The following is a 26695-nucleotide window of genomic DNA, read 5'->3' as shown; positions in this document are numbered from 1 at the left end:
TACTATCTTCTATTTCGTTGTTAAATTTCCGGGATGGAACTTTGTGCCACACATATTCTGCAAGAGATTTCTAATGTGGCTCTGATTAAGTAAAGTGCCTTTTTATCTGGTTTCTACGGTGGCAGTCTAGACTCTAGAAAGACCTCTCAAGCTTCTTCGGTTTCTTTTGTTAAAAGACATAATCATGGCAGGTGAAATGGTGGGTGGAGCTTTTCTTTCTGCTTCACTTCAGGTGTTGTTTGACAGGATGACTTCACTTGAATTGGTTGATTTCATCAGGGGAAAGAAACTCAACATAGGGTTGTTCAAGAAGTTGAAGATTAAATTGTTATCAGCTAATTCTGTGCTGAATGATGCTGAGGAGAAGCAAATATCGAATTCAGCTGTGAGGGAGTGGCTTAATGAACTCCATGAAGCAATCTGTGATGCAGAGGATTTGGTAGATGAGATAAATACTGAAGCTTTGAGATGCAAAATGGAAGCTGAATATGGAAGCAGCTCAAGTCATCAGGTACTTAACCTCTTCTCATCTAGCACTACCACTTCTTTTAATAAACAAGTAGAATATAAGATGGTAGATATACTTGATAGATTAGAATTTATATTGGATCAAAAAGATGCTCTTGGTTTAAAAGAAGGTGTTCAAACAAGACCTTCACGGAGATTACCTGCGACTTCTTCTGTAGAGGAATCTGGTGTTTATGGCAGGAATGATGACAAAGAAGCCGTTATTAAGTTGTTGCTAATAGATAATGGTAGTGGCGATAACATGTCTGTGATTCCCATAGTTGGCATGGGTGGTATTGGTAAGACCACTCTTGCTCAACTTGTATACAATGATGAGAGGGTGAAGAAATGCTTTGACTTCAAGGCTTGGGTTTCTGTATCAGCAGAATTTGATGTATTCAAAATAATAAAAACAATTACTGAGAGAGTGACTTCCCAAACATTTTTTGGCCATGACCTGGATCTTCTGCAAATTAAATTGGAGAAGGCTTTGAGAGAGAGAAAGTTCTTGCTCATTCTCGATGACGTTTGGAACGAGGATTACTTTCTGTGGGAAGAGGTTAAGAAACCTTTTCAATATGGTGCATGTGGAAGCAAAGTTATAGTGACAACACGCAATGAAAGTGTTGCATCTGTGATGCGCAATAATGTTCCATCTTATCAATTACCAATAGTGTCCAATGAGAATTGTTGGAAATTATTTGTAAAGCATGCCTTCAACAATGTAGATCCATGTGCTCATCCAAAATTGGAAGAAATTGGTAAGCAGATTGTTATTAAGTGTAAGGGGCTTCCTTTAGCTGTCAAATCACTTGGTAGTCTTTTACGTTATCAACTAAATCAACAGGAATGGGAGAAGATACTAGAAAGTGAAATGTGGGAGTTGCCTGAAGAGAAAAATTACATTCTTCCAGCACTTTGGTTGAGTTATCAGTATCTACCTTCACATGTTAAACGATGTTTTGCATTCTGCTCGATATTTCCTAAAAACTATCCAATTAACAAAGAAGACTTAATCAAGTTATGGATGGCAGAAGGTCTTTTGAATTGCCAGAAAAGAAAGAGGATGGAAGAAGTTGGAGAAAAGTGCTTTCAATACCTATTAACAAGATCATTGTTTCAGCAGTCAATAAATTGGGATAGATCAATTTGTTACATCATGCATGATCTTGTAAACGATTTAGCTACATTTGCAGCAGGTGAATTTTTCTTGAGTTTGGATGATATTGACTCAATTAATCTACCAAGCAAGATCCGCCATTTGTCACAAGTGAAAGAGAAGAGATATGACTTGAAGAAGTATGAGGTTTTAATTGGAGCTAAGTATCTGCGTACCTGCTTCCTACCATCACGATGTCATGACTACACACAATTGCAGTCAGTAGCAGCAAAGTTGTTGCCAACATTAACAGGCTTAAGAGTGCTATCTTTGCGTGGATGTTTTATCGTGGAGTTGCCTGATTTAATAGGGAAGTTGAAACTCCTAAGGTATTTAGATTTGTCTGAGACTGACATTGTGGAGGTGCCTAATACAATCTGTACTTTGTACAATTTGCAAACACTAATTCTGTCAGATTGTATACAACTCAAGTTGTTGCCTTCCGTCATAGGAAGGCTGATCAACCTGCGCCATCTTGACATCTCATCCACACATCTGGAAAGGATGCCATTAGAAATGGGTAAATTGAAAGATTTGCAAACACTAACTGATTTTGTTGTGGGAAAATACAGTGGATATACCATCAAGTTACTAGGAGATCTTCCACATTTGCGTGGAAAACTTTGTTTTTCAGGATTACAAAATATTGTTAATGTTGAAGATGTGTTGGAGGCCAAATTGAAGGATAAAAAGCACCTTACAGAGTTAGAGTTTTCTTGGGGCTTTGAAGAGTTTGTTTATTATGAAAAGCAGATGGAGGTACTTGATGGACTGGAACCTCATACAAACTTGAAGTCACTCAAAATTAAGTTTTATAGAGGTGGCCAGTTTTCAAAATGGGTGGGAGATGATTCATTTTGTAATTTAGAAGAAATACACCTTGAAAGATGCAGGGAATGCAGCATGTTGCCGCCACTAGGGAAGCTACCATTTCTCAAACAACTTCGTATTATGAATTTCGATGGATTGGTGAAAATAGGTGATGAATTTTATGGCAGTGGATCCTCCATGACTATGCCATTTCAACGCTTAGAATTCTTGTTATTTAGCTCTATGCCTGTTTGGGAGGACTGGTCATTTGTCAGTGGGGATGGAGTTTCGTTCCCACAACTTAAGGAGCTTGTTTTGGAAGATTGTCCAAAATTAACAGGAGGTCTATGCTTACCTGATACGATAGAAGATGTCCAGATTACAGGATGTGAAAAATTAGAGTTCTCAGTACAGCACTGCTATGGATCACTTCGAAGGCTGCTGATACAGCATAGCTGCTATTTTATGAAGTCCATTGCATTAGACTATTTGCCAATGCTTGAAGTGCTTAGTTTAAGATTTTGTATCAATCTGGAGTCTCTTACATTCGCAGAACAACTCTGTCCTGTGGTTCTCTCTCTTACAGCTCTCCATCTAAGAATCTGTCCAAAATTTGTGGCATTTCCACAAGGACTGCATGCCCCAAACATGAAAGTGTTTGAGATCGAAGATTGCAAGAACTTGAGGTCACTGCCCGAACAGATGCACATCCTTCTTCCATCTCTTCAGTCTCTATCTCTAACTGACTGTCCAGAACTGGAGTCATTTCCTGAATGTGGATTGCCATCGAATTTAAATATGCTTAGAATTTATAATTGCAATAAGCTTTTTGCAAGCCGGCTGCAGTGGAATCTGCAAAGACTGACGTCTCTTACAGTCTTACACATTGCCAGCATCGATGAAGTGGTGGAATCATTTCCTGAGGAAGGGCTGCTTCCAACCTCTCTCATTCATCTCAATATCCAATTGGTTCATCACCTTAGATCCTTAAATGGGATGGCCTTTCAGCACCTTGCCTCCCTTGAAAGTCTGTTAATTTCTGGCTGCAATGAGCTCCAACTCTTGCCTGAAGAAGGATTGCCTCCATCTCTTTCTGATTTGTCTATCTCTAAATGTGCTCTCCTAAAACAAAGGTGCCAGAGAGACACAGGGCAAGATTGGCACAAGATTTCTCATATCGCTTGCATAAGGATCGATAATAAGCACATATGATGAGCAATGAATATGCATTAACATGTACGTACTTCTCCTTAGTTCTCCAGTTCTTTCAGGGTATCTTATCTTTTCTGCAATAATATATGAGCCTACTTGTCATTTTCAATTTTATTTTATTATTTACTGCTTAAATAGTTTGAAAAGTGACTAGCAACAACAAAATTTTGTTTTGAAAAGCAGTAGAATCCAAGAGGATCAAAATTCAGAAACTTTTATGAAAAGTAGAATGCATGAAGTACCAACTATTCTGCTACTTACATTCCACTTAACTTTTGTACTTGCAGTTGCTTTTGGTGAGCTCTTATCCGAATATTTTCATTTTCATGATGCTATCAACAAAGAAATTTTGATAATATACATGATCTTTTCTGTTCTCATATTTTGTTATTATTTGTATTTTAAGGCTGCTGATGTCGAGAAAAACATAGAGACAGTTCACGGAGCAGATCTTCTGAGAATCTGGAGTTGCTTACATGTTCCGAACAACCTCACCCTCCTATACTCCCATTTCTGACAAGGTTACAACTGACAGATGGCCCAAAGTTTGTACAATTTCCCCAAGGGTGGACTGCGTGCTCCCAACCTGTAAGATATTCGGATTGAAGATAGTAACAAGTTGAGGTCACTGCCTGAACACATGCACACCCTTCTTCTATCTCTTCGTTGGTTGAGTATATGGAATTGTCTAGAGCTGGAGTCATTTCCAGAATGTGGATTGCCTTCAAAGTCAGAACATCTTGAAAATTTCCAATTGCAATAAGCTCTTTGCCAATCGCATGTAATGGAATATTCAAACACTCACTTGTTTTTCATTCCCTACGAATATCTAACATGGATGAACTTCTGTTAGATTTATTTCTGGAGGAGGGGCTGCTGCCAACCACTCTCACTTGTCTTCTAATAACCTAACTTCCACACCTAAAACCCTTAAATGGAAAGGCCTTTCAACAGCTCTCCTTCCGTAAACGGTGGGGGACTCCTCACCGCCAAGAGCTCCAGTACCTGCAAGAAGAAGGATTTTCTCTTTCTATGTTGACAATCTATGATTGTCCTTTGCCTAAACATCGGTACCAATGAGCTTTTTTATTCAACTTATTGCTGGTGTAATTATGCATTCAGGTGAATGACATAATCTCCACTATTTCCTAGTCTTCAAGTCATTAGGGTGTATATATGTTTTGTACAAATACATTACATGTCTATAAAGCATATGTTACCTTAAGTATATACGGTGCTACCAAATTTATATACACATCATACTGTACATATCCAGAACATGAAAAAGGTTCATAAAGCTCTTAAAATTCAGAAAGGCCCCATCAAATCCTTATTTTGCTTAAAAAAAAATTGGGATTTTTCATTGCAGTGAAATCCGGAGCGGCTGAGAGGTACAAGGACAGCCCACTTGCTATTTCTCATCTGGGCGTTTCGCTAAATCAAATTTGCTAGAGATTGCTCTATTTTCTCATATATGTATGTCATAAGGTTCCAATGGCACTTATCCATACCACAAAGATTACACAACTATTAGACAAGGACAAATAAGTACTTGAGTACTAAATGCAAGGAGCTATTTGGCCCGGGTGCTACAAGCTGTTAATCGGACTCCTCAAGGCATGTAGATGTGGAAATTCTGCGTTCTGTAACCTGAGACTAATACCCATATAAGCCGACAAACATAAATGCTCCATCAAAATTACAAGTGAATTGTGGTAACATGATTGGGACTGGAGCATTTTCTTCAAGAGAAAGGAAATTTATACAAGAACAAAGTAATCAAGCAGTATTAATAATAAATTTTCTACGTTAGGATGTGCCTCTAAAACTTGGGCCATCCTTAGTGCTGTACAATCTGTAGCTAAACACGAAGAAACAAACAGGACTGAAAAGTTCCAAGTGGTGGAAAATCATCCTATTATTTCTGATAAACCGCCTCGAAAACACTAATAATCAGATTTTTTTTTTTTTAAGTGTACAATAAATCTTTTATATATATATATATAGATGTATGTATGTATCTGCTTATTAAAATTTTGTACACAAGTCATACATTGGTGATATGTTTTATCAGTAATATTATAGTCCAAAGACAACGTTAATCCATCTATATTCAAGTTATGAGATTAAATTTGTCTTCTTATTTTTTTTATTATTATTATTTTTTAAATAAAAAGCAGGAAATGTGTCTATAAAATATAGAGCCCTTTACTGGTAGTGGCACAAATAGTCTACTAATAAAGAAAAAGAAAAAAAGACATTCACGCTAAATGCTTCAACTACCTTATTTTCGAAGAAAGGGGTAATTATACCGCATTGACAGTGTCTCTACACGTAACAATCCCACCATTTTCATCATGAAAATAATATATACTCCATATTATTTAAAAGGAAACAGCATATAAATGAAGATTTTATAAAAGCATCGGTAAAGAAAGAGCATCTTTGTCCAATTACATTTCCAGTACATGCAGTGTAGTTTCTTTGTTTCTTTACTTCTTTACTTTTTTATCTACCTAAAAAAAAATTCTTTCTTTATTTTTTTTGGAACAGAGTGCCCTTTTTAAATTATTTTTCCCTTTGTTTTATGTTTTGTATAGTTGGGCATTGTCTTTGTCTGGAGCGGAACTTTCCCATTCACTTTTTTTTATTAAAAACAGAACCTTCTCTCCAAATGGCTGGAGAAAAATAGAAGAAAGTGCAGGCTATAAAATTAACAATTTTTTTCTTCTATCATATAACCTAACTCTTTTTTAATATTGTTTTTGACCCTACTCCCATATATTTCTGATACAATTTACACTTCATGCCTACTTAGTAATAGAAAATAACAATATACATGAACAGCATAAGAGATCATGTCTATATATATATATATATTAGTAGTTGAAAAAATATAAATAATTATTAATTAATCAAATAATTTTATGCTGTTACAACAATATTAATCACTACAACAAGGGTTTTTTTTTTCTTTCTTTCTTTTTCCTTTTTTTTTTTTTTGAAAATTACAACATGCATGCGCAATGTCATATATTATAATATGTAACTTTGTAATTAATATAATATGTAACTGATTCTAATAGATATATACAATTAATTCTTTTATGGAATTTACCAAAAAAAAAAAAATTTAATTCTTTTATGGAAATATTTGTCTGAGGATTTGTTTAGGATTTTCCTCCAAACACTTAAAGACACATAAACACAAAATAAACTTGAGTTTGATTGTTGGTTATCAGTTAATTCCTGACCAATTAGAAAAACAATAGAAAAAATATAATGAATAGATCTAGAAATGGGAAACTTCCCTGATATTGATGGTACTGTATATTGCCAAAGGTTTCAGGAAGTACTTCTGCTCATATCTGAGCTTTCAACTGGTGTTTGAAATAGAGATCTTCCCAAAGACAAAAACATGGCATTGGAACTGGTGGGTGGAGCTTTTCTCTCTGCTTCACTTCAGGTATTGTTCGAGAGGATGGCTTCTCTAGAGATCGTTGACTTCATCAGGGGAAAGAAACTCAATGAAAAGCTGCTGAGGAAGATGAAGATTATGTTGTTGTCAGCTGATTCAGTGCTCAATGATGCTGAGAAGAAGCAGATCAGCAACCCATATGTGAGGGAGTGGCTTGGTCATCTCCAGGAAGCAATCTATGATGCCGAGGACTTGTTGCAAGAGATCAATACCGAAGCTCTGCGATGCAAGATAGAAGAAGGTTTTGATGAACAAGGAAGCAGCTCAGGTGGTCATCAGGTACTGAACCTCATCTCAACTACCTTTACTACTACATTTAATGAGCAAGTAGAACCAAAGATGACAGAGATACTTGATAGATTACAATTTATTTTGAAACAAAAAGATAATCTTGGATTGAGAGGAGGTGATACTGTTAAAAATAGATCTTTAGGAAGACTACCAACAACTTCTTTTGTAGAAGAATCTAGTGTTTATGGCAGAGATGAGGACAAAGAAGCCATCATTAAGTTGCTGCTAGAAAATGATCACTGTAGGGGAAACAACATGTCTGTGATTCCCATAGTAGGCATGGGTGGGATTGGAAAGACCACCCTTGCTCAAATTGTTTATAATGATGAGAGGGTGAAGGAATGTTTTGAATTCAAAGCATGGGTTTCTGTATCAAATGAATTTGATATTTTCAAAATAACAAAAACAGTTGCATATAGAGTGATTGGCCATACATTTAAGGATGACCAGGACTTGGATTTAGTTCAATTGGAATTAAATAAGGCATTGAAAGGAAAAAAGTTTTTCCTTGTTCTTGATGATGTTTGGAATGAGGATTACCAACAGTGGGAAGAGGTCAAGAAGCCTTTTGAATGTGGAGCATTTGGAAGCAAAATTATTGTGACAACACGCAATGAAAGTGTTGCATCTGTGATGCATGATAGCATCCCAGTATATCATTTACGAACAATGTGTGATGAGAACTGCTGGAAGATATTTGTAAAGCATGCATTTAACAGTGTAGATCCTTGTGCCTATCCGGAATTGGAAGAAATTGGTAGACAAATAGTCAAAAAGTGCCAAGGTCTTCCTCTAGCAGTGAAGTCACTTGGTAGTCTTTTGCGTTCTCAACTAAATCCAGAAGAATGGAAGAATATACTGAAAAGTGATATGTGGGAGTTGCCAACAGTGAAAAACAATATTCTTCCAGCTTTATGGTTGAGTTATCATTATCTACCTATGCATCTTAAACGATGTTTTGCTTACTGCTCGGTGTTCCCAAAGAACTATAAAATTGACAAAGAAAATTTAATCAAGTTGTGGATGGCAGAAGATCTGCTGAAACCCCAAAAGAAGAAGAGAATAGAACAAGTTGGAGAAGAGGCCATTAATGAGTTGTTATCAAGATCACTATTTCGACAAGTATTAAGAGAATCTTGGTTCAAAAAATCACCAATTTGCTATACCATGCATGATCTTGTACATGATTTAGCCACATTTGTAGCCAGAGAATTTTGCTTAAGCTTGGATGTTAGCAGCACAAATAAGTTTCTCAACAAAGTTCGTCATCTATCACATGAGAAAGAAGAAAAGTATGACTTGAAGAAATACGAATATTTATCAACGGCTGAGAGTTTGAGAACTTTCTTCTTTCCATCACAATGTTATGGCGTGATACAATTGCATTTGCAAAACCTAGTGGCCAAGTCATTGCCAGCATTAACATGCTTAAGGGTGTTATCTTGGAATGGAAGTTCTATCACAGAGTTGCCTGATTCCATTGGGAATTTAAAGCTTTTAAGGTATTTAAATTTAAGTGGGACTAAAATTAAAGAGATTCCCACTTTCCTTTGTACTCTGTACAATTTGCAAACTCTAATTTTGTCACATTGTAGAGAACTGAAGTTGTTGCCAGCTGACATGGGAAGGCTGATCAACTTGCGCCATCTTGACCTTGTGGACACAAACTTAGAAAGGATGCCTATAGAAATTGGTAATTTGAAAGACTTGCAAACAATGACTAATTTTGTTGTGGGAAAATATTGTGGCTATACCATGGAGTTATTAAGATATCTTCAACATTTGCATGGAAAACTTTGTTTCTCAGAACTAAACAACATATTCAAGGTTGAAGATGTGTTAATGGCCAAATTGACGGACAAGAAGTGCCTTACTGAATTAGAGTTTTCTTGGGGCTTAAATGGTTTTGATAATTACGGAATGCATAAAGCAGTACTTAATGGGCTGGAACCTCACACAAGCTTGAAGTTACTCAAAATTCAAAACTACAGTGGTGAACAGTTTCCAAAATGGTTGGGAGATCCTTCATTTCGTAATTTAGAAGAGATACAACTTGAAGGATGTGGGGAATGTAGCATTTTGCCACCTCTCGGGCAACTACCTTTTCTCAAACATCTAAGTGTTACAGGATTTGATGAATTGGTTAAAATAAGTGATGAGTTTTACTGCAGTGGTTGTTCAATTTCAGCCAGGCCATTTAGATGTCTTGAATTCTTAAAATTTTATGATCTGCGCAAGTGGGAGGAGTGGTCACTTATTGATTCTTTCCTTGATCTTAAGAAGCTTGTTTTGGGATATTGTCCGAAATTAACTGCATGCATATGTTTACCAAATACCATACAACAAGTCCACATAGAAGAATGCAGAAATCTAGTATTGGCAGGAATAATGCAGCACTGTCATGGCAACCTTCAACGGTTGGAAATTAGTAAGAGTTGTGATAATATAAACTCCATTGTTTTGGACTACTTCCCTATGCTTGAAGTGCTTAGTCTGGAATCTTGTGAGAATCTGGAGTCACTTACATGTTCAGAACAACCTCACCCACCTATGCTGCCCTTTCGGACAAGGTTCCAACTAAAAGATTGCCCAAAGTTTGTATCATTTCCCCATGGTGGACTTCATGCTCCCAATCTGGAAGATTTTCGCATTGAAGATTGCAACATGTTAAGGTCACTGCCTGGACACATGAACACCCTTCTTCCATCTCTTTGCTTGTTGAGTATATCGAATTGTCCAGAGCTGGAGTCATTTCCAGAATGTGGATTGCCTTCAAAATTAGAACATCTTGAAATTTCATGTTGCAATAAGCTATTCTCCAACCGCATGCTATGGAATCTTCAAACACTCACTTGTTTTCATTCCATACAAATATCCAACATGGATGAACATGTGTTGGATTCATTTCCAGAGGAGGGGCTGCTGCCAACCTCTCTTAATTGTCTCACAATCAACTCGCTTCCACACCTTAAAGCTTTAAATGGAAATGCCTTTCAACAACTCTCCTCCCTTAAACGGTTGGGAATTTCTCGTTGCCAAGTGCTCCAGTGCTTGCCAGAAGGACTTCCTCCATCTCTTTCTGTTTTGACAATCTATGATTGTCCTTTGCTTAAACAACGGTGCCAGAGATATATTGGAGAAGACTGGCCCAAGATCTCCCACATTGCTCACATAAAGATGGATTATAGTTGCATGTGATGATCATTGAGCATCAAGGCGTCAACTTCTCTTTTGCTTCTCCTACTTTCTCATGGTACCTCTTGTTTTTCTGCACTATTTTATTATTTTTCAGTTTCTATTTTGCTATTATCTTTTTTATGTAATCCAAATTACTTTGACAGACAAATGGCTTACATATCCTCTGTTCACATCTTTATGGAATAATAAAGCTTTCTCAACTTACATTTGCAGGTTCCATATTTATACCACTCCATGAATGTGATGCAAGTTCTCTGGTTGATCTTTTTCCTTAGATTTGATTGTTGGGGGAGCTATCTGTCTTAGATTTGATTGTTGGGGGAGCTATCTGTTCTTCCTAAGATTGTTTTCTGTTACACTTCATGGTATGAACAGTACTTTATTTCACTTGAATTCTATTGTAGCAATGCAGATTAACTGGTTCATGTACTTGTAAGGGATGACGAGGATTTTCTGTTCTAAGCTGGGATTATTGATATTTGCTTGGAATTTTCAATTTTTTTCACTGTGCTGCAGATTGACAGGAATAATGTGCTTAATTATTAGATGTTTGCGTTGCAGGATAGTTTGTTTGGATGGATGGAAAGGGATGTTAAATTAAATGCTTGAATTTCTCTGTTTTCTTCCAATTTCAATCTCGGGACTGTATGAAATGATGCTGGTGGTTTGTTTTGGATGCTTTTTTCTGCCTCCAATATGAAAGAGCTTGACATCATTGGCTGCTAGAGGTTGAGTCTCTGCCTGAACAGATGCACATGCATGCAATTAAACTCTCTCCTCTTACACACTTAAAAATTAGGCCCTTCAATGAAGTTCTGGATTCATTTTGCAGAGGAGGACAGGATGGCCTCAGAACACCTTACCTCACTCGAAAAGTTGTATATATACATGTATACAAAGTATATGTTACCTGTAAGTTAATATGGTACTGCCAAGTTTATATACACAACATACATTTCATAATGAGCTTCCCAATGTATCTCATTTGTCTGATTGTCCAAGTCTATATAGAATCCCTTGCATTTTCAAAACAATCAATGCTTATTTGTATTTATTCAATTTTGCAAGTTTGTATGATGGAGGAGGATTGCCTACCCCAAAACATGAAAAAGGTTTATAAGGCTCTTCAAATGCAGAAACGCCCATCAAATCCTTATTCTCCTCAAAAAATTTTGAGATCTTTCATTGCAGTGAGCTCCAAAGCAGGTGAAAGCTAGAAGAAAGGACAGCCCATTTCTCCTTCTCATTTGGTTGTTTTGCTAAATGATTTGCTAGAGATTGCCTCTATTTTCTCATGTATATTATGAGGCTGAAATAGATTTCTTATCCAAACCATATAGAGCAACAGACTATATATTAGGCAAGGACCAAGATGTATTTAACTATTAAATGCAAGGGGACATTTGGCCCTAATGCCAGCTGTTAATTGGACTACTCAAGGCATTGCAGCGCCATCTGGATCTCTACTTTGCTTTTTCTTTTTCTTTTTCTTTTTTTTCATTATTTAAGTTTTGTTTGTTTGTTTTTTATTTTTTGTTAATTTTATTCTGTATATTTTTACCAAATATATATATATATATATAAATATATATAAGTCGATATCAGAAATAATGTAAATTATATACTGAAACCATTTCTGAATTGAGATTAAAAAATTATGAGTAAAAACAAAAAGGATAACATAAAGATTAGATAAGCTTTTGTACCCAGAAAAATTCTTATAAGATCATAAAAATATATAAAAAATTGTGTTCTAGATTTTGTATTTTTGACAAAATTCAAGCTTCAAAGGAAACAAAATTGCTTTTTGAATCATTTAATGATCATTTAAAAAAAAAATTGCTTTCAAATTACAAACATTATAAAGTTTTCTTTTTTAGAAAGTCAAGTGGTATATTTTCAAAAAAAAAAAAAAAAACAGTGTGGTCAATGAGGTATGGCGCTAGAATCGAGGATAAACATAAAATATACAAAAAGAAAAAAAAAATAAAAAAAAATACAAAAATAACAACACTAGGAAGCTTCAGCATCGTTGCGGAAGACACATACGTAATTTGGTAAAGCAAGTGGTCTGAAAAATAACTCAAACTTCTCTTTCTTTCTTTCTTTGTTTTTTTTGCTTAAACAAACTTCTCTTTCTTTGCTGCTTAATTTGGTAGTTTTATTCATTTTTCTGCTGTTCTGGTGGCACAACAAGATCAAACAAAATATATATGGCAACCGAACTAGTTGTTGGTCCTTTGCTCTCTGCTTCAATTCAAGTATTGTTCGAGAGGATTTCTTCGTGGGAGGTCATTGACTTTTTCAAGCGAAAGAAGCTCAGTGGTCAACTCCTCAACAAGATAAAGATGAAGTTGTCTTCAGCTAACATAGTTCTGAATGATGCTGAAGAGCAGCAGATGAGAAACCCAGAAGTGAAAAAGTGGCTTGATGAACTCAAAGAAGTGATTTATAATGCAGAGTACATGGTTGATAAGATCAACAACAAAGCTATGAGAAGCAAACTTGATGGTCAATCTGCTTCACAAAAGGTACGAAACTTTGTCTCAGCTAAGTTTACTGCTAGAAAAATAGAGCAAAAGATGGGAGAGATTCTTGATAGATTGGAATATATTGTTAGACTGAAAGATGATCTTGGTTTGAAAGAGGGTGTTCAAAATAGGCCTTTTCAGAGATTACCTGCAACTTCTTTGTTAGAAGAATATGGGGTTTACGGTAGGAATTCTGATAAGGAAGCCATTATCAAGTTGTTATTATCGGATGAAATTAGTGGCAACAAGATATCTGTAATTCCAATAGTTGGGATGGGTGGAGTTGGGAAAACTACCCTTGCTCAACTCGTTTATAAGGATATCGATGATAGGGTCATGAATAAACCTTTTGATTTCAAAACGTGGGTTTCTGTTTCAGATGAATTTGATGTTTTCAAAATAACAAAGTTGATTGCAGAAAGAGTTACATCCCAAATAATTGAGGTCAAAGATCTTGATGTGCTTCAAGTTACATTGGAGGAAGCTTTGAAAGGGAAAAAGTTTCTTTTTATTTTAGATGATGTTTGGAATGAGGATTATTTCCTATGGGAGGAGTTGAAGAAGCCTTTTAAATCTGGAGAATATGGAAGCAAAATCATTGTAACGACGCGAAATGAAAGTGTTGCTTCAGTTATGCGTAATGTTCCATCCTATAAGCTGCATACTATGTCGGATGAGAATTGTTGGGAACTATTTGTAAGGCATGCCTTCCACAATGAAGATCCATGTGCCTATCCAAAATTAGATGTAATTGGTAGGCAGATTGTTAAAAAGTGCAAAGGTCTTCCTTTAGCAGTGAAATCACTAGGTAGTCTTTTACGCCATCAACGAAATCCAAAGGAATGGGAGAAGATATTGACTAGTGATACGTGGGAGTTGCCCAAGGAGAAAAACAACATTCTGCCAGCTTTATGGTTGAGCTATCACTATCTACCTTCACATCTTAAGCGGTGTTTTGCTTATTGCTCAATTTTCCCCAAGGATTATGAAATCAATAAAGAAGATCTAATCAAGTTGTGGATGGCTGAAAATCTGTTACAACCTCAAAGAAACAAAAGAATAGAAGAAGTTGGAGAAGAATACTTCGACCATCTATTATCAAGATCATTTTTTCAACAGTCGTTAAGTTTGGATAAGTCGGTTTGTTATGTCATGCATGATCTTGTGATCGATTTAGCTACATTTATAGTTGGAGAATTTTGTTTGAGGTTTGATGATAGCAACTTGGATAAGGTGCTAAGCAAGATTCTTCATGTGTCACATGTGAAAGAAAACATACTTGACATGAACAAGTATGAGTCTTTATGTGGAGCTAAGCGACTGCAGACCTTATTCTTATCATCAAAGTATGCTTCTCCCTATAATTACATAGCATCAAAGAACATGGTGATGTCAAAATTATTGCCAACATTACCATGCTTAAGAGTGTTATCTTTACGTAGATGTCTTATTCAAGAGTTGCCAAAGTCAATTGGGAATTTGAAGTTCCTAAAGTACTTAAATTTATCTGAGACTATAATTGAAGAGATGCCTAATACAGTTTGCACTCTGTATAATTTGCAGACCCTACTTTTGAAGGGATGTGAAAAGCTTAGGCAGCTGCCAACCAACATGGGAAGGCTAATCAATTTGCGTCATCTAGACATTACATCAACAGGCTTAGTAGAGTTGCCACACCAAATTGGTAAATTGAAAGATTTGCAGACATTAACAGATTTCATTTTGGGTAAAGGTAGTACCGGTTCTACCTTGAAGGAGTTAGAAGATCTTCAACTTTTGCATGGAATACTTCGAATTTCAAGGCTTGAAAATGTTGTTGATGTTGCAGACACCTTGATGGGAAATTTGAAGGACAAGAAGTTCTTGACTGAATTGCAGTTCTTTTGGGATTCTAATTCTGAAGAATCCACTGAAAATCACAAAGACGTACTTAATGGGCTGCAACCCCACACAAATATAAAAGTGCTCCAAATCAACTCTTACAGAGGTGAACAATTTCCAAAATGGGTGGGAGATAATTCATTTTGTAACATAGAACAGATCCACTTGGAAGGATGCAAGAAATGTTGTTTCTTGCCACCACTAGGACAGCTACCATTTCTCAAGAAACTCTGTATCATAGAATTTGATGAATTGGTGAAAATAGGAAATGAGTTTTGTCATGCTGGTTCTTCCATGGCTAAGCCTTTTAGAAGCTTAGAATTCTTAAAGTTTCGCCACATGCGGGAATGGCAAGAGTGGTCGTTTATTGGAGAAGACAGAGTTGTTTTCCCTAATCTTAAAGAGCTTTATTTAGAAGGTTGTCCAAAGCTAACTGGAAATCTTTGCTTACTTGATACAATAGAAAGCATCAGACTTAGTGGATGCCATAATTTAGATTTCCCAGGAATTCATTGCTATGCATCCCTTAAAAGGTTGAAAATCTCTGATAGTTGTGATTCTATGAAGTCTATTCTATTGGACTACTTTCCAAAGCTTAATGAGCTTGATCTGGACTACTGTGTGAACCTGGAGTCCTTTGAATTTTCACAATCACCTAGGCCTGCACTTCACTCTTTGAGATGCTTCAAGTTAACAACTTGCCCAAAGTTTGTCTCTTTTCCACAAGGAGGATTGGCTGCTCCCAACATGGATGAGTTTCACATTGAAGATTGCAAAAATTTTAGGTCATTGCCTGAAAACATGAACACCCTTCTTCCATCTCTTCAGTCGATATCTCTAATTAGTTGTCCGGAGCTTGTTTCATTTCCAGAATGTGGATTGCCACCAGGTATAAATAAACTCAAGGTTTACTGGTGCAATAAGCTTTTCACCAACCGCTTTCAGTGGGATTTGCAAAGACTCAATTCTCTTACGTTCTTGGAGATTATTGGCATAGATGAAGAGTTAACTTCATTTCCAGAGGAGGGGTTGTTTCCAATCACTCTGGTCGATCTCCATATCAGATATCTTCCTCACCTTAAATCTCTGAATGGAAAAGCCTTACAACAACTGGATTCCCTCAAGCACTTGTCAATCTCTTGCTGCAATGAGCTTCAGCTGTTGCCTGAAGAAGGGTTGCCAAAATCTCTCTCTGATTTGATAATCTTTCAATGTGCTTGGCTAGAAAGACGTTGCCAGAGAGACACAGGGGAAGATTGGTCTAAGATTGTTCACATCCCTCGTGTGATATTCATTTAAGAGTTCTTCTGTCCTGTTCTTGTTGGTTCTCATGGTACTTTTCTATTTTCTGCACTATATATTGCAACTGCATTTCAGTTTTCAATTTTATTTTCTCATTTTTTTTTTTTTTACTGCTGGAGTATTTTGAGAATTGAACTTTTTAAGAAGTGGAAGCTGAAGGTATGTTAGGAAAATTTATGAAAAGGGTTTGGTTGGTGCAGGAGGAACATAGATTTGTACAGCTACAAAAATTTGTGTATTTTTAATCCAATATATGAAATTGATATGATATCCAGTTAGTCTAAGCATGAGGCTGTTAGCTTTATAGAGGCAAAGGTTTCACATACCCAAACTCAACGATACATTAATCTGGCTCTTCTGCCCAGCACCACTATATCCATGTTCTGTTTCTTCTAAGATGAGCATGCCAATTTTTTACTTTAGAATGGCTGCTTTTACATGCTCCTCTGCTTGGTTCATTTTGCTTTAACTTTGTACTTGTAGTATACCTTTTGGTGAGTTCTTATGCAAACATTTTAAATAATGCTGGTTTTTCTGGAAACATCAAGTAGAAATTATAGATTAACATATATGTAATATTAATGATGCTGGAATTATTATTTTTCAAGATGCTATGGTTTTTTTGTTAATTCCCAAGTTACTTGGACAAACAAATGCTGATAATATACATAATCTATTTTTTCTCATGCTTTTGATAATTGCATGCTTGCAATGTTACCTATTGTTTTTATTAGAATTAAACTCTGTGGACATTCGTTGCAGGTTTGAAGAGTTTGACTGCTTCATGAGTTTGCCACAAGTGCTCTTGTTGTTCTTTTGCCTTGAAAAGTTTATGGATGAGGCATCCTTAAAGCAGAGGATCATTTAGTAACTTGTATATATATGTATTTTTTTTTTTTTTTGTTAGAAATCATGATATATATTCTTGTATTTGAATCTGATATTTTTTTATGTGAGTAGGGTGAATAGTTTTTATCTTTGTAATTGTGCACATTCGGTTTTGTAGTTATGAAATGGATAGTAAGATTCTGTTTTGTGTTCCATGATTTGTGATAATTTATTTCCTTGGATATAAATCTTTCTGTAGTTATGCAGATTGACAGATTTTTCTTTGGTTATTATGAAGGTTTTGGGAACATACTTTTTATGTTGCTGTTGCTGAAGAGCTGTTTGGATGGACAGGAAAGCATATTATATTTAGTACAAGGATTTTGATGTTTTATACACAAACACCGAACAATTACATTCACTTTTCCATTTTTATTATTATTATTATATATATATTTTTATGAATGAACAATATTCACTTGAAAAAAAATCAAAAGCTTTTATTTGTCAAATTGTGAATCTTATTGAAATAAAAAAAAAAAAATTTGGTCTCAAAATAACCAGCACAGCACCTTAATAATTAAGAAAGGTATAAGAAGGGTTAATTATTTTCTTGTTAGTGCATTCAAAGCAAAAAAAAATCAAATAAACAAATGACATTAATCTTGGTGGATGATCCCAAAAGTCAAAAAGATACAGATATAAAGGAGCCAAGCTAAGTTTTAGTTGGTCTAGGAAAATTAGACGCAAACTTAATGGTATAGATGAAACTCATACAAAGTTTTTCTAAAATACTCTATTCTGCAAGGTGCTACAAACTCTTACCAAATCTGTTGACAAAGCAGTGAGTCTTTCACGGCACTAATATCATCAGGGCTTGAAGGCTACAAGCCAGCAAATTTGACTTTGGATGCAAATTGCTGTTTGTATTTATGGGACCCATCCACGTGAAGTTGTCAACTGCTGAGATATTACATGTGGCAAAGGAAAAAAATCTAGTACTCCGAAAGTACTGAGTTTTAATGTACTCTTTCCTACCATCTAATGACATGTGGATATCTTTTTTTCCACGTCAGAAAATTTTCCAAAAAAAAAACTGAAAATTTCCCAAACCCAACCCGTTAGTTCCTCTTCAGTTTACCAAAGTACTGAGCAAGAGCAAACCAGTCGGAGAACAGGGACAAGGGACTTCCGCCGGTCCGTACTTGTTGATGACAGAGGGCTATTTGTGGCTCTTCTTTTCGCCATAGGTTTAGTCTTTCTTCTTTTACCTTAAGGTTTTGGTTTTCAGGCCACGTGTCTACTTCTTCTTTCACTATGATTTGCTGCTTTTGAAAACAACATCTTCTTCACAGCATTATCTTTTTGTTTGTAATGTAATTTTATGCGTATTGCGGGACACAAATGCGAGTTCATGAATCGTACAATATGAATGCTCGAAAACAATCAAAACTTGGTCTTGATTGGAAATGCAAAGAATTTGAATGCAAAAAACAAATGAAACTAGAGAACACAGAAGAGTATTCGTGAATTAGGGAAAATTTTAAGTTTTTTGGATGAATTTCTGACGTGGAAAAAGTATCCACATGTTGTTAGATGATAGGTTGAAGTACCCAAAAACTCAGCACTCTGAGAGTACTGGATTTTTTTTTTTCTCTCTCTCTCTCTCCAGAATGTTCCTGTTTTTGTTGAATTTTTTTCACGGCGTATAGATAATTTGACAAGTCAATGATTTTTTTTTTCGTGGTTCAGAATTAACCAGCATGTTGGCTAATCGGTTAGCCAACATGTTAAGTAATCGATCATGTCACAAGCAGGGTTAGAAGGCTAGAAGTCAGCAAATTTTACTTCAGATGCATTAATTATTTTTGTGTTTAGTGTATTTAGTAAAACACAAATAAAAATAAAATATGGGACCCATCCATGTGACGTTGTCAAACTGCTGAGCTAAGGCATATGATCTGGTAGCTAGTTCTTTTGTTATGTGGAGTAGCTGGTTTCTTCAATCTGTGCCACAAGCTTGAATCTTCAATTCTTTTGCGCTGCTTGGGCTAGTTTTCATTTTCAGTTTTTTCTTTATCCTTCAAACTTAGACAGTGAGAGAGAGTTTTCTTAGCGAGTTTCCCCATGGCAGCAGAAGTGGTGGTTGGAGCTTTGCTCTCTGCTTCCCTTGAAGTGTTGATTAAGAGGATGGCTTCATTCGACGTCCTTGAATTCTTTCAAAGAAAGAGGCTCAATGATAAGCTGCTGAAGAAGATGAAGTTGAAGTTGCTGTCAGCCGATGAAGTGCTGAATGATGCTGAAAATAAGCAAATTGAAAACCCAAATGTGAAAAAGTGGCTTGATGAACTCCAACATGTAATCTATGAAGCACAGGACTTGATGGATAACATCAACACTAGAGATTTGGTGCGCAAAGTGGAAGGTGGATCATCTACATCACTTAAGGTACAGAACTTAATCTCAACTGCGTTTACTGCCAATAAAAAAGTAAGGCAAAAATTAAAGGAGATTCTTGATAGATTAGAAACCATTTTGAAGGAAAAAGATCGACTTGGTTTGCAAAGTGGTGTTCGAAACATAATTTTACCAAGAACAACACCTGCAACTTCTTTGGTAGAAAAATCTGGTGTTTATGGCCGGGATGCTGACAAAGAAGCCATAATGAATTTTTTATTATCAGATGTCGGAACAAGTAGCCAAAAGATATCTGTTATTCCCATTGTAGGCATGGGTGGGATTGGGAAGACTACACTTGCTCAGCTCGTTTACAATGATGACAGGGTGAAAAAATGTTTTGACTACAAAGTATGGGTTCATGTATCAGAAGAATTTGATATTTTTAGAATAACAAAAGTAATTGCAGATAGAGTCACTGGACAGACATACGATGGGCAAGACCTTGATATACTTCAAGTTAGGTTGGAGGAAAAATTGAAAGGAAAATTTTTTTTACTCATTCTTGATGATGTTTGGAATGAGGAGTATACAAGTTGGGATGAATTAAAAAAACCTTTTGAATCTGGAGCCTGTGGAAGTAAAATCATTGTGACGACAAGAAATAAAGGTGTTGCTTCAGTGATGCGCGATGTTCAATCTTATCAGTTAGGAACATTGCATGGTGATGATTGTTGGAAATTGTTTGTAAAACATGCTTTTAACAATGTACATCAACCATCTGCTCATCCAAAATTGGAAGAAATCGGCAGGAAAATTGTCCACAAGTGTCAAGGTCTTCCTTTGGCTATAAAATCGCTTGGTGGTCTCTTACGTCATCAACTAAATCCAGAAGAATGGGTGAAAATACTAAACAGTGACATATGGGAATTGCCCATAGAGAAAAATAGCATTCTTCCAGCTCTATGGTTGAGTTATTATCATCTACCTGCACATCTTAAACAATGTTTTGCTTTCTGCTCAATGTTTCCCAAAAACCACAAAATTGATAAAGATGATTTAATCAAGTTATGGATGGCTGAAGATCTTATACAACCCTCCCAAAGGAAGACAATAGAAGAAGTTGGCGAAGAGTACTCCCATGAATTATTGTCAAGATCATTATTTCAACAATCAAAAGGTTCAGGTCAATCAATTTATTTAAGCATGCATGACCTTGTGAATGATCTTGCTGCATTTATTGGTGGGGAATTCTATCTGAGGTGGAATGATGGAGACTCCAATAAGCCTTTAAGCAAGATTCGCCATTTGTCACATTTCCGAGTAAGAGATGATCATCATCTGTTGAAGTATGAAAATTTAGTTGGAGCTAAGCATTTGCGTACCATGTTCTTGTGTTCATCATATTATTCTGATGATATACAATTGCAGAAATCATTCTTAACATTATCGGGCTTGAGAGTGCTATCTTTATATGGCAATCCTATGTCGAAGTTGCCCGATTCAATTGGGAACTTGAAATCTCTAAGATATTTGGATTTATCATTAACTAAAATCGAAGAGTTGCCGAATACAGTTTGTACTTTGTACAATCTGCAGACAATGCTTTTGAGAAATTGTTCAATGCTAAAGCGGTTGCCAACCAACATTGGAAAGCTAATCAATTTGCGTCACCTTGACCTTAAAGGCACATATCATTTAGAGGATCGCATGCTAATTGGAATGGGCAATTTGAAAGATTTGCAGACATTAAGTTATATTATTTTGGGCAAACATGGTGGTGGGTGTACCATTAAGGAGTTACAAGGTCTACAACTTTTGAGAGGCAGTCTTCGTATTTTAAAGCTAGAAAATATTGTGGATGCTGAAGATGTCGTGGTGGCGAATTTGAAGGATAAGCAGTACCTCAGTGACTTAGAATATGATTGGACTTGGAGCTCTGATTATGATGATAAGTGCCCCCCAAAGCATGAAGAGGTACTTAATGGACTGCAACCTCACACAAACATCAAGTTTCTAAAAATTTCATTTTACAGAGGGGAAAGATTTCCAAATTGGGTTGGTGATTATTCATTTGGTAATTTAGAACAGCTAAGCTTATTTGGATGTAACAAATGTTGTTTGTTGCCGCCGCTTGGCCAGCTTCCATTTCTCAAACAACTGGAGATTGAAGGATTTGATAAACTGGAGAAAATAAGTGATGAGTTTTATTACGGCAGGGGTTGTTCCATGGTCACTAAGCCATTTAGATACTTAGAATCATTGCAAATAGTTAATATGCGGGAGTTACAAGAGTGGTCATTTATTGGAGGGGAAGGAGTCGAGCCTTTCCCTAGTCTTAAGAAGTTATGTCTAAGATATTGTCCAAAACTATCCGGAGGCCTTTGCTTACTTGATACCTTAGAAACTGTCAATCTTAGAGGGTGCAACAAACTAGAGTTCCCGGGTAAGCAATGTTATGCATCCCTTAGAAGGTTGGACATAATGTCAAGTTGTGATTTTATGACGTCCATTCATTTGGACTGCTTACCAATGCTTAATGAGCTCCTTTTGGGGGATCTCCAAAGCCTGGAATCCCTTACTTTCTTGGAACGACCAGCTTCTCCTTCAGAACTCATGTTTCTAAGGTACATGGAATTACACCGCTGCCCTGAGTTTGTATCATTTCCCCAAGGAGGATTGTCTGCTCCCAACATGCAAGAATTATGGATTGTAGGTTGTAACAAGTTAAGGTCTTTGCCTGACCGCATGCACACTCTTCTTCCATCTCTTCAATCTTTGCGAGTAATTTGTTGTCCAGAACTGGAGTCATTTGGGGAAGGTGGATTACCTTCTAGTTTAGATAAGCTTAAACTGCACGGTTGCGATAAGATTTCCACAAGTGATTTTCAGAATTGCAATGTCCACACACTCACCTCTCTTACAGAATTAAAAACCGTTATCAAAGATGAAGCAGCAGATTCATTTCCAAAGGAGGGGATGCTGCCAACAAGTCTCACCCAACCCTCCATCCAATCTTCTCCCCGTCTTAAAGGCCTAAACATCAGGACCTTGTCCTTGAAGAGTGGTCATAACGTACTGCAATGAACTTTGGCTCATGCTGCAGGTGGGGTTGCCAGAATCTCTTATCAATTTGGTCATCAATCAATGTGTTTACATAAAATATCGATGCCTGAGAGACATAGGAAAAGATTGGCATAAGATTTCTCAACATCTGTATACATTTCACCCCTCACTTTTGTATGTATTATATTTATTTAATATATTTTATACACTATTTCCATTTTATGTATACACTTTTCTTTTTCTATAATATTTTATTTTGATGCACTGCTTAAAGCTTAATCAGTTTTAGTTTGAAAAGTAGTGGAAGCCAAAAACATATATTACTACTTTTTAGCAAAGTTGTGCATTTTTACATAGGAAAGCTTTCAAATTTCAAGTATTTGAATGAATAGCGGTTGAAGCAAATAAATCAGCTATAAATTTTATGCTTATCACCAACAGTCACTTTTAATTATTATTTTCATTTTGTGGCTGAGAAATTTGTCACCAGATACAAGATTTGTTGTATTGATGTATATATTTCTCCTTTGCTTCTTTGCGCTTAATGTTTCTACTTGCAAAGTTTACATTTTAACAGATACTACGATACTAAGAAAGTTGAAATGCCTTGGTGAGGTCAGAAGACTTGTATATGCACTCCTTATGTTTGTACTTAAAAAATGTTTTCTGAAAAAAAAGATCAAGCAGAAAATTGTGGGTAAATTTACATTGCAATTGTGGTGGAAATTAACTTTTTATTTTCACGATACCAATAGTTGCTTTGCTTTTCATTTATGCCCAAGTTACTTAGAAAACGAGTTTTCATAATATATATCTAGTGTTCTCAAATGTTTTGCCGTTTCATATATAAGCACATGGTTTGAAAATAATACTGTTCTATCATCTTTCACTGGATTAAACTTTTCCAATGGTAAGATCTCTTAATGATGACTGGGATATAAGCTCTCTGTCTGATCTTTTGCCTTAAATTTGGTGCTGGTTGAAGCATTTTCCCCTGAGTATGTTTCAAGAGTGACTGTTCTTATTGTGACTGAATTTTAGATGTTTATGTGGGCTCATGATGCCTGTGTAGTTGTTGCAATGGATAAGAAGAGGAGGATCCTCTGTTTATTTCTTGATTTGACATATGCGGATTGACAACTTTAATCTGATTAATTGTGGAATTTTATGAGGTTTTGGGAATGAACTTTATGCTGCTATGTGGCTGAATGGTTGTTCTGATGAATGTGAAGGAGATTTTATACCGTATGATTGCTCACATCCCTCAAGTATATATCTGATGTACTAGCACTATGCATTGATATCACATATGTCCTGTTCAATTTCTTCCTCTGGAAATTTTCTTTTTAACACCTTTATTCTTTCAGGTTCCTGCTTTAATTTGAAATATTTATTTATTTCATTATCATTTAGTGGTTTAGTCTGCAGTTCTTTGAATTTCCACAACCTTGGCCTGCACTTCACCATTTGAGATGCTTCGCGTTAACAACTTGCCCCAAGTTTTGTCTATTTTCCACTAGGAGGATTGGCTGCTCCAAATATGGATGAGTGTCGGATCAAAGATTGGAAAATTTTGGGGCCATTGCCTGAGAACATGAACACACTTCTTCCACTCTTTGATTTTATATATCTGATTAGTTGTCCAGAGCTTGTTTCATTTCTGGAATGTGCATTGCCACCATATATGAATAGTCTCAAGGTTTACTGGTGCATTAAGCTTTTCACCAACAGCTTTCAGCAGGATCTGCAAAGAATCAACCCTCTTTGCATTCCTGGAGATCATTGGCGTAGATGAAGAGCTGGATTCATTTCTGGAGGAGGTTTCTTGCTAATCATTGTGCTTGATCTTCATATCGGATATCTTTCTCACCTTAAATCTCTGAATGGCAAGGCCTTAGCTGTACTTGACTCCCCCAAGAGCTTCAGCTGTTGCCTGAAGAAGGGTTGCCAAAATCTCTTTCTGATCTTGGTATCTTTCAATGTGATTGGCTAGAACAACAATATCAGATAGATACAGGTGAAGATTGGCTGACGATTGCTCACACCCTTTATATTATAGTGATTTAAGACATCCTCTGTTCTATTCTGGTTAATTCTCTGGGTAATTCTCTATTTTTCCGCACTATTTCTTGTAACCATTTTAGTTGTTAAACTGTTTACTGCTCGAGTATTTTGAAAAATAGACTTTATAAAGAAGTTGAAGCTAAAGGGATTCTAGAAAAAAAGTTATGAAATGGGTTTGTTTGGGGAACTCTGCTTATTTTACATGCTCCTATGCTTAGTTTATAGGTCATTTTATAGTTTCATATATGCTAGACATTTTTGTGTAAGTTTCATTTGGATTTCTATTTATTTACTTTACCAACGTCTATATATACTTCCTCCTTGCTCTTGAATGTAGTAACTTTTTTTTTTTTTTAATATATTTTATATACTGTATTTTCATTTCATGTACATGCTTTTCATTTCTATAATGTTTTTATTTTGATGCAACCCGCTTAAGCCTTAATCAGTTTTAGTTTTAAAAGTAGTGGAAACCAAGGATATTACTACCATGTAGCTAATATATACTAATTCACTTTTACTTAGGAAAGCTTTCAAATATTTTTTAAATAAATAGTAATGACTAGTACTCTTCTTCCATAAAAAAATAATAATAAATAATAATAATAATAATAATAACAACAACAACAATGAGATTAGTAGTTGAAGCAAACAAATTAGCGATAAATCTTATGGTTGTCGCTAGCAGTAACTTTTAGTTGTGATTTTAATTGTCACTAAGAAATTTATCACTTGATCCTAGATTTGTTGTGTTGATATGTATTTTTCCTTTGCTTCTTTGTGGTTAACGTTTCTACTAGCAGAGTTGCAGTTTTCTTTTGGTTAGAACTCTTACACAAAAATTTACTAGAAATGAAGAGAATGAGAAAGTTTATGAAATGCCTCATGCTTCTGAAAAAATAAGCTTTCAAATTATGGTTAAATTTATACTATGATTGTCTTGAAATATACCCTTTTTTTGCCTTTCCTTTTTTTTGTTTTTTTTTTTGTTTTTTGTTTTTTTGTTTTTTTTTTTGTTTTTTCAAGATACCAAATAGAATTTTGCTTTTCATTAATATCCAAGTTACTTGGAAAACAAGTTTTCATAATATGCATATACTGTTCACAATTTATTTATTTATTTATTTATTTTTTCTGTTTCATGGATACCCACATGGTTTGATATTTTCCACTTTCATCTTTCATGGGATTAAACTTTAAGATCTCTTCACGATTAGTGGATATAAGCTCTCTGTTTTGATCTGTTGGCCTAAATTTTGGTGCTGGTTGAAGCTTTTTATTTATTTTTATTTTATTTGTTTATTTATTTTGTTTCCAGTAGAATATTTCCAGATTGATTGGTTCTTAGTGTAACTGAATTTTAGATGTTTATGTGGGCTCATGGTGCTGGTGTAGCTGTTGCGATGGATGAGAAAAGGAGGATCCCCTGTTCATTTCCTTTGGATTTTCATCTTAATTTGAAACTATGCAGATTGACAATTTTAATGTGTTTAATTTTTGAATTTTTATGAGGTTATGTAAATGAACTTTATGCTGCCATGTGGCTAAATAGTTGTTCTGATGAATGTAAAGGTGATTTCATATGGTCTGCTAGGTTCTTTTCTTTTGTTTCCCGTTTTGTTTTCTTGAAGTTTATTTTTGAAGTTTTATCTCAGTACATTTATTGGATAAGTAGTGGTATGTTTTGATTATATTTTAGTAAGCTAGAAACTTTTTTTTTTTTAAGCTTGAAAAATTTTATTTATAAATGAAACAATGCAAAATCTACAAATCACATGAAACTGATTGTTGCAAGAGAGTTGAAGTCTCTGCATGAACAGATGCACAGCCTTTTTCCTACTGTTCAGTTCATGCATGATAAGTCCTTTGCCTGAACTGGATTCATTTCCAGAAGTGGCCAGGATTGCCTTCAAACTTTTCAATAGGATCTGCAAACACTCTCATCTCCTATATACTTCACAATCAGCCGTG

The 26695-nt window shown here is 35.6% G+C and overlaps 4 protein-coding genes across 10 annotated transcripts; all 4 read left to right on the top strand.

Moving 5' to 3' along the window:
* Window positions 1-133: 133 nt before the first annotated feature.
* LOC107417828 (putative disease resistance protein At3g14460) lies at window positions 134-4913 on the top strand. The gene is made up of 2 exons (XM_025073363.3): window positions 134-3712; window positions 4095-4913. Exon 1 carries the CDS (start codon window positions 185-187, stop codon window positions 3686-3688), a length of 3504 nt encoding a protein of 1167 aa, XP_024929131.3. The 5' UTR covers window positions 134-184; the 3' UTR covers window positions 3689-3712; window positions 4095-4913.
* A 2009-nt stretch (window positions 4914-6922) lies between these two features.
* On the top strand, window positions 6923-12136 carry LOC107417856 (putative disease resistance protein At3g14460). Of its 5 annotated transcripts, none has more exons than XM_048474494.2 (5): window positions 6923-10710; window positions 10869-11020; window positions 11217-11383; window positions 11488-11567; window positions 11738-12136. In XM_048474494.2, the coding sequence occupies exon 1, from the start codon at window positions 7107-7109 to the stop codon at window positions 10653-10655; it is 3549 nt and encodes a 1182-aa protein (XP_048330451.1). In that variant the 5' UTR covers window positions 6923-7106; the 3' UTR covers window positions 10656-10710; window positions 10869-11020; window positions 11217-11383; window positions 11488-11567; window positions 11738-12136. The 5 variants fall into 5 exon arrangements, with proteins under 5 accessions (XP_048330451.1, XP_048330450.1, XP_048330452.1 ...); XM_048474493.2 differs by having other exon boundaries at window positions 11724-12136; XM_048474495.2 differs by having other exon boundaries at window positions 11222-11567; window positions 11724-12136.
* Window positions 12137-12571: 435 nt separating this feature from the next.
* Window positions 12572-17463, top strand: LOC107417810 (putative disease resistance protein At3g14460). The gene is made up of 2 exons (XM_016026462.4): window positions 12572-16400; window positions 17132-17463. The coding sequence occupies exon 1, from the start codon at window positions 12869-12871 to the stop codon at window positions 16364-16366; it is 3498 nt and encodes a 1165-aa protein (XP_015881948.1). The 5' UTR covers window positions 12572-12868; the 3' UTR covers window positions 16367-16400; window positions 17132-17463.
* A 1451-nt stretch (window positions 17464-18914) lies between these two features.
* LOC107417845 (putative disease resistance RPP13-like protein 1) lies at window positions 18915-26312 on the top strand. Of its 3 annotated transcripts, none has more exons than XM_060814818.1 (2): window positions 18915-22700; window positions 24074-26312. In XM_060814818.1, the coding sequence occupies exon 1, from the start codon at window positions 19325-19327 to the stop codon at window positions 22679-22681; it is 3357 nt and encodes a 1118-aa protein (XP_060670801.1). In that variant the 5' UTR covers window positions 18915-19324; the 3' UTR covers window positions 22682-22700; window positions 24074-26312. The 3 variants fall into 3 exon arrangements, 2 of the variants coding, with proteins under 2 accessions (XP_060670801.1, XP_060670800.1); XM_060814817.1 differs by having other exon boundaries at window positions 24028-26312; XR_009635855.1 differs by having other exon boundaries at window positions 18918-22834; window positions 24028-26312.
* The last annotated feature ends 383 nt before the right edge of the window (window positions 26313-26695 follow it).

Source organism: Ziziphus jujuba, chromosome 2, assembly GCF_031755915.1.
Source record: "Ziziphus jujuba cultivar Dongzao chromosome 2, ASM3175591v1".
Taxonomy (NCBI): domain Eukaryota; kingdom Viridiplantae; phylum Streptophyta; class Magnoliopsida; order Rosales; family Rhamnaceae; genus Ziziphus; species Ziziphus jujuba.
This window is presented reverse-complemented; position numbering and strand designations above follow the sequence as displayed.

Excerpts from the sequence above, each read along its gene's own strand:
- LOC107417828 (XM_025073363.3), top strand. The coding sequence starts at position 185 with ATGGCAGGTGAAATGGTGGGTGGAGCTTTTCTTTCTGCTTCACTTCAG.
- LOC107417856 (XM_048474495.2), top strand. The coding sequence starts at position 7,107 with ATGGCATTGGAACTGGTGGGTGGAGCTTTTCTCTCTGCTTCACTTCAG.
- LOC107417810 (XM_016026462.4), top strand. The coding sequence starts at position 12,869 with ATGGCAACCGAACTAGTTGTTGGTCCTTTGCTCTCTGCTTCAATTCAA.
- LOC107417845 (XM_060814818.1), top strand. The coding sequence starts at position 19,325 with ATGGCAGCAGAAGTGGTGGTTGGAGCTTTGCTCTCTGCTTCCCTTGAA.